At 54.7% G+C, this 14,671-nt stretch overlaps 1 protein-coding gene across 1 annotated transcript; it reads left to right on the top strand.

The window, feature by feature from the left end:
* Positions 1-13,675: 13,675 nt before the first annotated feature.
* Positions 13,676-14,617, top strand: LOC135404922 (olfactory receptor 14J1-like). Its single transcript, XM_064639654.1, has one exon. The coding sequence runs from the start codon at positions 13,676-13,678 to the stop codon at positions 14,615-14,617; it is 942 nt and encodes a 313-aa protein (XP_064495724.1).
* The last annotated feature ends 54 nt before the right edge of the window (positions 14,618-14,671 follow it).

The following is a 14,671-nucleotide window of genomic DNA, read 5'->3' as shown; positions in this document are numbered from 1 at the left end:
GTACCATGGATTTTATTGGACATTCTTCATTCAGCCAACTTCCCACCCACCACATCTTCCACTTCTGCAGTCCAGCTCTCACCAGTCTGGCTCTAAGAGACCACAGGACACCACGTCAAGGGCCTTGATAAAGTCTGGGCACAAAACATCCTCTTCTATTCCCTCCCACACGGGTTCTGCAATCCCTGCCTTGTCCTTCCAATGCCTGGGAATGGTTGCAGGAGGACTTGCCCTATCCCCTTCCCTGCTGAGCCTGAGCAGTCTGGAACTCTGCCAACCCTCCTTGCTGCCCTGTTTGCAGACTGGTTCCATGTCTGCCTTTGCCAAGGCCCCTGGAAGCTCTGGGATGGCAGCTCTGAAGCACTCACAGGAGGGAGCCCAGCTCTGCTTCACAAGTTCCCAGGGCCTGTCCCTGCCTGTGCTCCAAGGGCTTCCACCCCCCAGGACTGTGCTCAGAGAGCACTCAGGCCTTACCCCGAGAAAGGGGCTCAGGAGGACAGTGTGGAAGTGGCAAGAGAGCAGCTCTGCAAAGACCAAGCACTGCTGCTCCCTGGCAGTGCTGCTGGGCTGGGATTATTGTCCCCGTCCTGTCTGCAAATACCCCCTGTCCTGCCCTTTAGGAACATCTGAGAAGGAGGGTCTTGGGCAAAGAAGGCACTGCAGGGTCCTTTATTTTGTTTAAATACTCAGAGAGGACAATTCATCATTTATACATCTCTGGGTCAAATTCAGTGGGTAGACACTAAATAGGAAGGCAGATGCATAATCATATTTAATTGAATAGAAAGTTAATGCAAGAAGAACCTGATGACCTCCACAAAAACCTGAACAGGAAGGTTGGGCCATTAAGAAGTCCCATTCTGAATGCTACACACCAGAACACAGGCACGTGATTGCTCCTGAAAAGCATCCAGTCATCATTTTCCTCAAGGCATCCTTGAGCTCCTGATTCCTGAGGCTGTAGATGAGGGGGTTCAGTGCTGGAGGAACCACCGAGTACAGAACTGACAGGGTCAGATCCAGGGATGGGGAGGAGATGGAGGGGGGCTTCAGGTAGGAAAATGTACCAGTGCTGACAAAGAGGGAGACCACGGCCAGGTGAGGGAGGCACGTGGAAAAGGCTTTGTGCCGTCCCTGCTGAGAGGGGATCCTCAGCACAGCCCTGAAGATCTGCACATAGGAGAAAACAATGAAAATGAAACAACCAAATGCTAAAGAGATGGAAAACAAGAGAAACCAGAGTTCCCTGATGTAAGAGTTTGAGCAGGAGAGCTTGAGGATGGGGGGAACCTCACAGAAGAACTGGCCCAGGGCATTGCCCTGGCACAGGGGCAGGGAAAATATATTGGCTGTGTGCAGCAGAGAATTGAGAAAGCCAGTGGCCCAGGCAGCTGCTGCCATGTGGGCACAAGCTCTGCTGCCCAGGAGGGTCCCGTAGTGCAGGGTTTTGCAGATGGCAACGTAGCGGTCATAGCACATGATGGTGAGGAGATAAAACTCTGTTGACATGAAGAACAGAAAGAAAAAGGCCTGTGCAGCACATCCAGTGTAGGAGATGGTTGTGGTGTCCCAGAGGGAATTGTGCATGGCTTTGGGGACAGTGGTGCAGATGCAGCCCAGGTCTGTGAGGGAGAGGTTGAGCAGGAAGAAGCCCATGGGGGTGTGCAGGTGGTGGTCGCAGGTTACGGCGCTGAGGATGAGGCCGTTGGCCAGGAGGGCAGCCAGGGAGATGCCCAGGAAGAGCCAGAAGTGCAGGAGCTGCAGCTCCCGCCTGTCTGCCAATGCCAGGAGGAGGAACTGGGCCATGGAGCTGCTGTTGGACATTTGCTCCTTCCCCAGGGTATTTCAATCTGTTGAGGAGGAAAAGTCACTGCTGAGTTAGACCAGGCTTCTGCAGCCAAACATTACCTGTCTCAGCCACCCCACTCTCAGGCTCTCTCTCCTCTCTCAGACCTCCCTGCAGCTCCCTCCCCTGAGCTCTGGCTTTTGCTGCCTGAGGGGACAGGAAATGTCTGATGGACTGCCAAGGACTCCTTCTTGCTCTGCTGGGAGAGGCAACTTGGAATGCAGGGTGATCTCAAATTAAATGTACTCGTGATACATCAAAGAGTTTCTCAGCTTTGCTGTTTGCATTTTGCCCAAATGAAGGACTGAGCTGAGGGAATTCTTTGGATTTGTTCACCCACTTGCACCTGCCACATTTTGGAGAGGTTGAAATTCCTGACATTTCAATTCCACTGCAGGATAGGTCTTGTGGGTTCTGAGCGGCACAGGGACGGTCCCTTAGTGCAGAGAGAAGAGCTCCTCTGCCCATGAGTCTTGTGCTGGGGGAGCATCACACTGAACTGTTCCCCTCCAAAGAAACTGCCCAGAGATCCAGGAATCCATGTCCAAAGAACAGACTGACACACTCCTCACCTTTTCATCTGTCCCCTCCCAGAGGGAGACACAAAATGCTCCTTGCAGCTGCCCAGAGCATTTGCATGGATTTAGCACTGAGGAGTTTTCTCCATGGGGATCCTGTGCAGCACAGAGATCCTATGGCAGAGCTGTGCCCTTCTGGAGGGCACCTGCAGCCCTGCAGGACACCCAGGCAAACAGCTGAATACCCTGAAGGTGCCTGGAGGGCACTTGGGCACTTGGCTCCCATAGACACATCCCCACAGCAGCACCCAAAGGGTTTGGGTCTGCACAGGAATCTGCCCCCCCCCAAACCCACACACTGGCTCAGAAAACCCACTGGTAAAAACAAGGAGAGCCCAGGCAGCAGGGGATGGCAGTGAAATGCCACAGTGCTGCTGCCAAGGGAGGAGGGACACACAGAGACAGCTGGAAATCAGGGCCCTGTCCTTGCCTGGGCTCTGGCTGCTGCAGGGCAATGCACAGCCCAGCTCCCGTGGGCCTGAGGGCACAGGCTCTGCTTCGGCTGGGAAAGGAGCCCAGGCAGGAGCTGCTCAGGGAAGGGGTCTGTGCCACAGGGACAGCAGGGAGGGGCCCCCATCCCCCTGCCCAGCCCTTGTGGCAGCAGCTGCCTCTCCCTGCCTGCCTGTCTCTGGGTGAGGAGCTGTTCCTGCCAGCAGCCCCTCCCTGTGCCCAGCTCAGCTCCCTGCCAGTGCTGCCAGAGCCATCCCCAGCCCAGTGCCCAGGGGCAGCTCTGCCTGGGCAGGGGCTGCAGAGCAGATCCCAGACCCCCTGCGGTGGCTGGGAAGGGGGAGGTGTTCTGGGGGGATGTGCTTCCTGAGAAGGGCCCCTGGAAATGGAGGAGGTGGAGCTGAAGCTGTGAGGAGCCCTGAGCCTGCAGCTGAAGGGCCCTGCCCAGCCCTGCCCAGCCCTGCCCTGCCCTGAGGGGTCACTCCTTCCACCCACCCCTTCTCCCTGCAGGGCCGTGGCAGCTCCTTGGCCGGGCTGAGAGCTGCCCCTGGCAGGCAGCAGAGTCCCTGCCCCAGCACACAGAGCCCTGGGGGCAGGACCCTGCTCTGCACCACAGCCCTGGGCACCCCTGGCTGCACCCCCACCTTCCCACCCCACAGCCAGACCTGCCACAGGGAACCTTCTGGCCCTGGGCCTCTGAGGGGGCAGCAGCAAGTCCTGCTCTGCAGCAGCTTCTCCTGCTGCACCCCAGCAAATCCAGCAGAGCCATCCTGACAGCTCCTGCCACTGCTGCCATTTGGCAGCTGCCAGAGGCACTTGCAGGAACTCACCTGCACTGCTCTGCAGCCACAGCCTGACCATGGCAAAGGGCTGGCAAGGTTCCTGCCCTGAGCAGCTCTGCCCTGTCCTCCCAGCCCAGGATCCCTTGAACCTCCTGCTCCCTTCTCCTCTCTGCCCTTGCTGCCTGCAGCTCCTGCCCTGCTCTGCCATGTGGCCACTTCCTCTGCACTGCAGCAACTGGGAGAGTGCTGCTGAAAGATCCTGGAAGCTGTGGGATGTGCCAGCTTTAGGAGATGCCTCCAGGAAGGCAAGTTGAACTTTCCTACAGCCAGAGAATTCTTCCTTCAAATCCTGGGAAGGTTTCTTCTGTGGTGAGAGCTCTGTCACCTCCCAGCCCAGGCTGCCTCTCATCTCTCTCCCTTCTCTCCTGTGCCCTGGGTGCTGCAGGCAGTGCCCTCAGCCCTGCTGGGCTGTGCAGAAAAGCTGCTCACCAGCAGAGCTGTCTCTTTGAAGCTCTTGCTTGCCAGGAGCTCCCTGTGTGCCAGGAGCCCGGCCCAGCTCAGCAGCACAGCAACAGCCCCAGGCAGCCCTTTCTCTGCCCCTCTGGGCTCCTCCAGCTGTCCCTGGGGCTCCAGGGGAACCTGCTGGCACACAGCTGAAGGAAATAATGATGGTCCTTCTCTCAGCTGGGTACAGACACTTCTTTCAGCACTGTCATTTCTCCAAACAGACACACAGTTAAGTTCAAGAGGCCCATTTTCATGTACCATCCTTGGACAGGAAACCCAGACAGTGCCCAGGAGGGATCTCCTTCACCCCCACTGAGGGAAGGGACTCAGCTGAGTCAACGGAGGTGTCTCCTTGTGGCTCTGCAGACCTGGGGCCACAACCCCCATGGGCTGGTCCAATTCCAGCTCAGTGGGCCCAAAACAGGTCCCTGCAGGTGACTCCTTGTCCCAGCTCCCCTGGGAATGAAGGAAGACCAAAGCCAGGAGTGACCTGCTGGGACACAAACCCCTGGTTCCTTCTGAAGGGCCAGAGGTGACTGAGATTCCTGCTGGGAACTGCAGGCTCCAATGGAGCAGTTCCTAGGGACAGGGCAGCAGCTGTGGGATCTTCTTGGAGGCTGCTGGGACATTGCTTTGGCCAACTTCAGTGGCAGAAGGGGCCCACATGTAGGACAGGGGAACGTGTCACTGTTCCTTCTGTCCAGGGCAGCCCCTAGAGGTGCTCAGGTGACCAAATGGAGTCAGGTGGCACAGGGAGAGAGGTCTCTCTCCTGTTCTTTATCAGGGTATTTTCTACATGTCCTCAGAGTACAATGGCAGTTGTCTCCTGGACACCCCTTCACTGCTGAACCTAATTGAGAGCAGCTGAGCTGGATTGAACAGCCAAAGAGGGGCCTGTAGTGCCAGGGGAGGTGCCAGGGCTCTGCAGCACAAGTGCAGCAGCTGCCATGGACAGCACAGGGCCTGTGCAGGGACCCCGTCCCCATTCCCAGCAGTTGTGTGACAGGTGGTCCTGCAGCAGCCTGGTGTCAGAAGTGGGATACTGGAACGGGGAGCGAGGCCACAGTGAGGGGCTGTGGCACAGCCCGGTCAGCAGGAACCAGCACAGCCCCCCCAGGTAGCTCAGCACGCAGAGGGGGGTGTTGAGCCGAGATCCAATGGACGCATGTCCGCGTGGGCTTTTAATTGGATTTTGGGGCTATCTCAAACCATGACATAAATGGTAGCAGAGGATGGTTGCGAACCATCGGGGGAAAAAGATAAGAGCCATGATGCTTGTGGTAGCAGAAAGTTTTCCAGACAAAACACAGACTGTACCATTGTAGAGTAAGTGTAAGGCTATAGTAATGTAAGTTAAGTACTAAGAGTAGAGTTAAGTTTGTGATAATGTTTTATTGATGTGTAGTAGAGAGATTTTGGTTATATTTTAGTTTGTTGAAGATTGAATGTTGATTAGAGTTTTTTCAGTTGTTGTGATATGTTGACAATTTCGCAGGAGCGAGGGGTGGAGTGTTGTCGTGGTTTGGACCTTGTTTTCCCCCAGAGGCTGAAAAGTTTCCACCCCAAGGGGTGGAAACCCCTAGAAGTTTTGAAATTCTGCCCAATGGGCGCTCCTGCAGAAATGTAAACATATCACAACCAGACCGGGAGAGAAGAGTTGTAGTTTTGGTTGTTGTAGAAGTGGTGGCCATGTTGTGAGCCACGAGGAAGGGGCTCTGTGCCCCTTGGGGCCTCTGGCCCCCTCCCAGCCCCGGCTGGGGGGCTGCAGGGACCTGGAACAGCATAAAGCTGGGCTAGGTGCCTGTAGTTATGCCGGGAGATGCTTTTCTCCATGGGCACAGAGCAGCAGCTGGGACTGACCAGAGAAACGGTGGCAGAGAGCCAGAGATAAGACCTGAACTGAAGAAGCAGCAGAAACAACATGCAGCACCGGAGAGAAGACTCCTGGAAGGGAAGGAGAAGAAGAGAGCAGCAGAGAGACAGAGTTTGGGGTAAGAGACTGTACCAGATCCCCCAAAACTCCCTTGGAGACCCTCTTGGAGAAGAGGGACATGGACTCCTATTTTAGAGGAGCCTTGGAGTATGCAGCACGAGAGAGAGAGGAGCTGAGAAGCTCAGGGCGTCCCGGAGCTGGACCAGGACGGCCAGATGGAATGCGGGGGGGGAGTTGACCTTGGCTTCCCCCCCTTGCACTGCTGCCGCGGTGGCAGCCTGAGAGACAGAGCACAGAGCTCTGCAAACAGGAACTTGAATCCCCTGAGGAAGGGACTCTCACGAAGATGCCCCGGCATTTCGTGATATGCCTGTGGTGATGCGAGTCTTGTCCCTGCTGGCAGTCCACAGGTGAGGCCTTCGCTTGGACCGAAGGAGAGCCGAGGGGCTTGGAGACCCCCTTGTGTATGTTGAACAGAGATCCAGCTACAACAACCCAGTTACTGCTGCATGGAGGACAGAAGAGGAGCTGCTGCTTAAGGACTGGAAGGGATCTGTCCTTCTTTCCCTCCTGGACTTTTATTTGGAGGGGAGAAGAGATCTGGTCCATTGTAAATACATATGTCATGGTAGAGATAGTTTGTGATCATGTGTATAATGTGATATGGTATTTATTTGTACAGTCATTGTAATATATTCCCTTTCCCCCACTTTGAGTCTGGTGTGTTTTGTCTGGAAAAGCCCATCTCACATTAGGTTGAGATGTGGGAGGGGGGATGGAACTAGGGAATTGGATTTTGGGGCTATCTCAAACCATGACAGCACCACCCAGGGCTTCTCAGACACATTGGGGGCCTTTGGGGCAGGGAGTGAATCCCAGCCCTGCAGGGACACAAAGGCTGTCCCTTCTCTGCCCAGCCAAGGCCGGGCCAGGCACGAGTCCAAATCCCATCAGCCCAGGCTGTCCACACTTGTTTCCTCCCTCTGCTGGCTCTTCTCTCCCCCAGCATTTCAGCAGCATGTGCTGATCTCCTCAGGGATCAGGCCTGGGATTTTCCCCCTGGGCCTGAGTCCCAGCACGTCCACCCCCAAGGCCATTGTCAGCAAAGCCTCTGCACAGCCCAGCTCTCGGGGCTTTCAGGGCAGCTTTGCCCACTGCAAGTCTGTTCTTACCCCGGTGCCCCCGCTGAGGGGCTGCAGCCAGACAGGCCCCAATGCCCTGCGTGTGGGGCACAGGCAGGAGGAGCTGCAGCCCCAAATCTCTCTTCATTCCACTTGCAGGCAATAACAGCCCAGGCCTGCTGAGACAGTTCCCAGGTTTTGGTGCTGTGATGGGTTGGGAGAGAAGGCCAAGGAGACCCAGGACAGAAAGAGCAGAGAGGTGTCCTCAGCGGGAAGGAGCTTCTGGGACCTGTGGAGCTGCTCTGGGGGATGAAGGAATTGGGTGAACTTTTGTGGGTGAGGGTCAGAGGAGAGACTGGTTTGGGTGGCCTTGTGGAGTGAGACAAAGAGCCCATTGCAGTTGGCTTTGATAACCCTGGAATTCCCTGGAAAGGCACCAGGACAGGATGCAAAGAGTCCCAGAGGTTTGTGCAGGGCTTGTTCAAGACAGCCCTTGGCACACAGGCCTTTAGAGCACAGCTGGCAGGTTGGTGGACAACAGGGAGGCTCATCTGCATCTGCTGCTCTCCAAGAGGAATCAAGAGGTTGCCATAGGAACTGACCGTAGTGATGGGAATGTAGACTGCATGGTGGTTGCCATGGTAACCAGCATAGCAATAGGACTCTATGATGGTTGCCATGGTAACTGACCATAGCAACAGGAATGTATGGTGGTTGCCATGGTAACCAACTGTAACAGTGAGAAGTATGATGGATGCCGTGATAACTGACCATAGCAATGGGAATGTATGATGGTTGCTATGGTAACTGACCATAGGAACAGGGTTGTATGATGGTTGCCATGGTAACCGACTGTAGCAGTGGGAAGTATGATGGTTGCAATGGAAGCCTGTTGTAGACAACGGGATAAAGACACTTTTAGACCACAGAATTGATCAATAACTTATCCAACTTTATTGCTGCGTACTCTGTGCTTATAAAGGTTACAAATTAGCTTCATACATATTACAAAAGCTAAGCTCATCATTGGCTCCTAATTACCTAAGTTATATTTGCGCAAATGCTGTTTCTTTAACCTTCTTATGGTTACTTGTTTGCTATTTGCTCTGCTTTCCCATCCGCTATACACTATTCTTCTGTCACGTACCCAGTTTCTCAAACACAGTGACCTTCTGATAGTTTTCTCTTACCGTGGGACCAGAGCTATAGCATCTCTCTCATGTCCTCTTTCTATTAACCATGTTTCAGTAATACTTTCCACAGAAGCCGACCATGGAAATAGAAATTGGAGTGTATGATGGTTGCCATGGTAACTGACTGTAGCAATGGTTGCCATGGTAACTGACCGTATAAACGGAAATGTATGCTGTTTTTCATGGTAAGTGACCATAGGAACACGACTGTATGGTGGTTGCCATGGTAACTGATTATAGCAATGGGAAATCATGATGGTTGCCATGGTAACCGACTGTATCATCGGGAATGTATGATGGTTTCCATGGTAAGTGACAGTAGCAGTGGGAAGTATGTTCGTTTCCATGGTAACCGACTGTTGCAACGTAAATGTCTGATGGTTGCCATGGTAACCGACCATAGCAAGAACAATGTATGATGGTTGCCTTGGTAACTAAGCATAGCAATGGGACTGTATGATGGTTGCCATGGTAACTGACTGTAGTAGTGGGAAGTATTATGGTTGCCATGGTAACTGACCGTAGCAACAATGACTGTATGATGGTTGCCATGGTAACCGACCATGGCAATGGGAGTGTGTGATGGTTACCATCGTAACCGACTGTAGCAACAGGACTGTATGAAGGTTGCCATGGTAACTGACCATGGCAAGGGGGCTCAGTGGCATTGCCCAAGGCTTCCACTTCTGCAAATTGGCTTCACTCACCTTCTCCTTCAGCAGCCTCAGCCACTCGTCGTGGGGGCCCCCACACAGCAGCTTCCCACCTCCGTGAGGGTCTGCAGCAGCCCAGGGTTCCTTTGACCCCACAAGGTCCTGCAGTGTCCCCATGGCCCCTTGATTCCGTGAGGCTCCACAGTGTCCCAGGGTCTCCCTGCTTCCATGAGTTTCCCCAGTGCCCCAGGTTTCCTTTGGTTCCATGAGACTCAGATGTGAAACCGTGGCCCCTTGATCCCACGAGGTTTTGCAGTGTCACGAGGGCTCCTTTCTGCCATCAGGTTCTGCACAGTCTCAGCAGTGTAATAGTGGTTCCTTCATTCCATGAGTTTCCACACTTTAACATGGGCCCCTTGACTCCATATGACCCTGCAGTGTTCCAATAGACCCTTGATTCAAAGAGATTTCTCAGGGAGACACTGGGAGGTCACCATGGAGCCCTGGGACATCCCGTGACCTCCCGGCTCTTTAGGAGCCCTGAGAACTTCAACAGGGGGAAGTGCCGGATTCTGCCCTGGGATGGGGCAACCCCGCATGGATGGACAGACTGGGAAGGAGAGGCTGGAAAGCAGTGCCGGGAAAGGGCCCTGGGGGTGCTGGTGGGTGTCCAGTTGGCCCTGAGTCAGCAGTGCCCTGGCAGCCAGGAGGGCCAAGCCTGTCCTGGGGGCATCAGGCCCAGCATGGCCTGACTCTTTGTGGCTCCTGCTGCAGTGGCTGGAACTTGGGCCACAATCTGTGCCAGGAGCAGAGAGGTCCCTCCCCACAAACTTCTTGACAATGGAGTTCTGAAGAAAATGGGACGGGCTGTAGGGATCACTTGCAGAACACAGCCAGGGAATTGTCCTGACCAGCCTCCTGTTTAACATGACCAGCTTTTTCATTCCCTTTTCCCTCTGTTTTCTCATGCTTCTTCCTCCAGTGACCACTGTGATCCCATCCTTCCCATTCCATTTGTTCTTTCCTCGACATCCCATGACAAGTCTTCCTCAGTCCCCAAATGTGCTTTCTTGTTGCCCATCATAAGTCTCAGACCCCAAGCATGAAAACCCCACCCACATTTGTGAGGTCATCCTGGGAGGTTCTGCCATTGACCCACTTTGGTGAAGGCTTCACACAGATATTTTGGAAGTGTCTTTGAATTATGTTTTTACCTTTTGGGCTTAGAAGGGTTTCTCCAAAAACATGGCAATTCATGTCCTCAACATGGCAATTCTTTGGAGAAGGAGTTTGGGACTGAAAGAATCCCAGAATGGTTTGGTTTGGAAGGGAGCTAAAAGGTCATCTGGTCCAAGTCCCTGGATGTGGGCAGTGACATCTTTTACTAATTGAGGTTACTCACATTCCCTGACCTTGGACAAATGCAGGGATGGGACATCCACTTCTCTGGAAACCTGCTTCAGTTCTTGCCACCCTCATTGTTAAATATTTCTTCCTACTATAAATATAATACTCTAGTCTTTCAGTTCAAAGCCATTGCCCTGTGTTCTGCCAATACAGGTAAATTGTATCCCTGTGTTTTCCTTAGACTATGAGCACCATGTGTTCATCTGCAAACACCTTGGAGAGTACCCAGGGATCTCCCAAGAAAAGATTTGGAGGCCTCAAGCCCATGACCACTCTGTGGGGACTAAGGAACTCTTGGCTCTATGGTGTGGAGACTGAGGACAGTACAAGAGTAGCCAGAGAGGGCTTGAAGGGTGGTTTCAGAGATGGTGGATCCTTTTGTCATAGCAGGAAACAGCCTGAGAAATAAAGAAATAATGCTAAGTACAGCTGGAGATGTCCAGAGTGGAAACAAAGAGAAAGAAGTTTCACTCTGAGGGCAATAGTGTGCTGCAACACGTCACCCAGGAGGAGTGTGGATGAGCCCAAGGCTTTGTGTGTGCAGGAAGAGCCAGGGAGGACACAGAGATGTCAGTGCAGGAAGGTGCCAGCCAGGTGGGGCAGCCGGGGGGATGACGACAGCCTGCAGGGAAAGGGGCAGGGCATGGACACCGTAGGACAGCCTGGGCTGGAGAGGAGACAGGGAGGGGGAGAAGCTGAAAGGCCCTGCCAGAGCCACCTTCTGCAGGCCTTTGGCCAGGGCTGCTGTCTGTGCCCCTGATGCCAGGAGGAGGGGAGTGCCCCTTGCAGCCCTGGGGCCTCATGGCCTCCTTGTCCCTGCTCAGCAGCCTGGCAGGTGCCACCCCATGGGCCTGCCCTTGGCATTGCACATCCCACATCCCAGTGCCCCAGGAAGAGCCCTGAGGAATGAGGCAGGGACAGGATCTGCCTTCCCAGGGGCTGAGGGTCAGGGTTTGGTCCTCTGGATTAAGGAAACAAGTCAAGGTTTGCTCAGCATCAGAGCCACCTTTCCCTTGCTTGTCCATCCTTGGCATCACTGTCTGCAGTTTTCTGCTCTAACTGGAACCTGGGGACACTTTCTCAGTTGTGTCCCTCAGTGAGACTCATTAGCACTACAAGAAACTTCAATGCTTCAATCTCACTTTGAGTTCTTGAAAAGTTGTTTGAACTTCCTCTCAGGGACTGAGTCTCATGTAAACAACATCAAACCCCCTTGGGTCATGAAATGCCTGGGGCTGTTGCTGTGCTGCTGAGCTGGGTCGGGCTCCTGGCACACAGGGAGCTCCTGGCAAGCAAGAAGAGCTTCAAAGAGACAGCTCTACTGGTGAGCAGCTCCTCTGCACAGCCCAGCAGGGCTGAGGGCACTGCCTGCAGCACCCAGGGCACAGGAGAGAAGGGACAGAGATGAGAGGCAGCCTGGGCTGGAAGGTGACTGAGATCTCACTACGTGAAAAACCTTCCCAGGATTTGAAGGAAGAATTCTCTGGCTGTAGGAAAGTTCAACTTGCCTTCCTGGAGGCACCTCCTCAAGCTGGCACATCCCACAGCTTCCAGGGTCTTTCAGCAGGACTCTCCCAGTTGCTGCAGTGCAGGGGAAGTGGCCATATGGCCGAGCAGGGCAGGAGCTGCAGGCAGCAAGGGCAGAGAGGAGAAGGGAGCAGGAGGTTCAAGGGATCCTGGGGTGGGAGGACAGGGCAGAGCTGCTCAGGGCAGGAACCTTGCCAGCCCTTTGCCATGGTCAGGCTGTGGCTGCAGAGCAGTGCAGGTGAGTTCCTGCAAGTGCCTCTGGCAGCTGCCAAATGGCAGCAGTGGCAGGAGCTGTCAGGATGGCTCTGCTGGATTTGCTGGGGTGCAGCAGGAGAAGCTGCTGCAGAGCAGGACTTGCTGCTGCCCCCTCAGAGGCCCAGGGCCAGAAGGTTCCCTGTGGCAGGGCTGGCTGTGGGGTGGGAAGGTGGGGGTGCAGCCAGGGGTGCCCAGGGCTGTGGTGCAGAGCAGGGTCCTGCCCCCAGGGCTCTGTGTGCTGGGGCAGGGACTCTGCTGCCTGCCAGGGGCAGCTCTCAGCCCGGCCAAGGAGCTGCCACGGGGCTGGGGGAGAAGGGCTGTGGGGAAGGAACAACTCCTGGGAGAGCAGAGCAGGGCAGAGTTCTTCTGATCTCCACAGTGGGCTGCAGGGACGAGGGCTGGTCACAGCTCCAGATCAAAGCAGGAAATTTCCCAGAAGGTATTTGCAAGAGGCACAGACAGACAGGGGGTACCTTAAAGAGAATGAATCAGTTCTTTCAGTGTTATACTCTGGTTTGTCTGGGTGCTGATTGAGACAGGGAAATCAATCTCAGAGCACAGGAGACACTGAAACTTAAACTCTAATAGATTAGAAGGGATTGAACCTGAGAGTTCACAGACATCAAAACTGTCTATAAGATAGCAGAAGTGTCACTTTTCCAGCCTTCTCAGGATTGCTCTGACATTGCCATCAGAGCCTGTCCAGCCAGAGATGCCCCTGGGCAGTGCCCTGTGCTGCTGGGAGGGCTCTGCAGGGCAGAGTTGAGCCCCCAGGGCTGGGATGGGCTCTGGCAGCACTGGCAGGGCCCAGCTCTGGGCCCAGGGAAGCAGCTGCTGGCAGGGACAGCTCCAGGCAGCAGAGCCCTGGGCAGGGAGTGGGAGGCAAGTGCCCCCAAGGCCTGGGGGAGGGGGCGTTCAGGCAGCTCTGGGGGCCCTTCCTGGCAGCTCTGCTGGGCACTGTGTGCTGGGCAAGGAGCTGCCTTTGCCTGGAGAAGTTCTCCTCTGTGGGACCCGCCCCTCTCTGCTGGGCCTGTGCTGCTGGTATTGGAACTGCCCCCAGCAAGGCCCAGCTCTGCCTGGGCAGGATCCTGGGCAGTGCTGAGCCTTCCCTTGGGGGTGGGCTCTCTCATGTCCCAGCCCTTGGTATCTCTACGAGAGGGCTCCTGTCCTGCTCTGTCCTGCACAACTACAGTGCTGGCCTGGAAGGACACATTGAACTCCTTGGCAGCACATGGCAAGAGCTCCTGCCACACACAACCCTCTTGCCAGCACATATTAGAAAGAAAAATTTGATTTATTCAAGAAATTAATTGTATTGAAACCTGGAGTGATATTGTCAGAGGTGTCTGTTGTAATTCTACGCTGTGGCTTTCCTTTTCTGAACAGACCCTGTGCTAAGAAGCAGCAAATGTGCAACAGCAGCTCCATGGCCCAGTTCCTCCTCCTGGCATTGGCAGACAGGCGGGAGCTGCAGCTCCTGCACTTCTGGCTCTTCCTGGCCATCTCCCTGGCTGCCCTCCTGGCCAACGGCCTCATCCTCAGCGCTGTAGCCTGCGACCACCACCTGCACACCCCCATGGGCTTCTTCCTGCTCAACCTCTCCCTCACAGACCTGGGCTACATCTGCACCACTGTCCCCAAAGCCATGCACAATTCCCTCCATAACACCACAACCATCTCCTACACGGGATGTGCTGCACAGCTCTTTTTCTTTCTGTTCTTCATCTCATCAGAGTATTTCCTCCTCACCATCATGTGCTATGACCGCTACGTTGCCATCTGCAAACCCCTGCACTACGGGACCCTCCTGGGCAGCAGAGCTTGTGCCCACATGGCAGCAGCTGCCTGGGCCACTGGCTTTCTCTATTCTCTGCTGCACACAGCCAATATATTTTCCCTGCCCCTGTGCCAGGGCAATGCCCTGGGCCAGTTCTTCTGTGAACTCCCACACATCCTCAAGCTCTCCTGCTCACACTCAGGCTACCTCAGGGAAATTGGGCTCCTTGGGGTTAGTGGCTGTTTAGCACTTGGTTGTTTCATTTTCATTGTGTTCTCCTATGTGCAGATCTTCAGGGCTGTGCTGAGGATCCCCTCTCAGCAGGGACGGCACAAAGCCTTTTCCACGTGCCTCCCTCACCTGGCCGTGCTCTCCCTGTTTGTCAGCACTGGCACATTTTCCTACCTGAAGCCCCCCTCCATCTCCTCCCCATCCCTGGATCTGGCCCTGTCAGTTCTGTACTCGGTGGTGCCTCCAGCACTGAACCCCCTCATCTACAGCCTCAGGAACCAGGAGCTCAAGGATGCCCTGAGGAAAATGATGACTGGATGCTTTTCAGGAGAAATAAAGTGCCTGTGTTCTGGTGTGTAGCATTCAGAACGGGACTCCTTACTGGCCCAGCCTTCCTGTTCACATTTTTCGTGG

Source organism: Pseudopipra pipra, chromosome W (assembly GCF_036250125.1).
Source record: "Pseudopipra pipra isolate bDixPip1 chromosome W, bDixPip1.hap1, whole genome shotgun sequence".
In the NCBI taxonomy this organism is placed as follows: domain Eukaryota; kingdom Metazoa; phylum Chordata; class Aves; order Passeriformes; family Pipridae; genus Pseudopipra; species Pseudopipra pipra.
Note: the sequence above shows the minus strand (reverse complement) of the source record. Positions and strands in the feature narration are given on the sequence as shown.

Bases quoted from the DNA above. Each gene is read 5' to 3' on its own strand.
- LOC135404922 (XM_064639654.1), top strand. From the start codon at position 13,676: ATGGCCCAGTTCCTCCTCCTGGCATTGGCAGACAGGCGGGAGCTGCAG.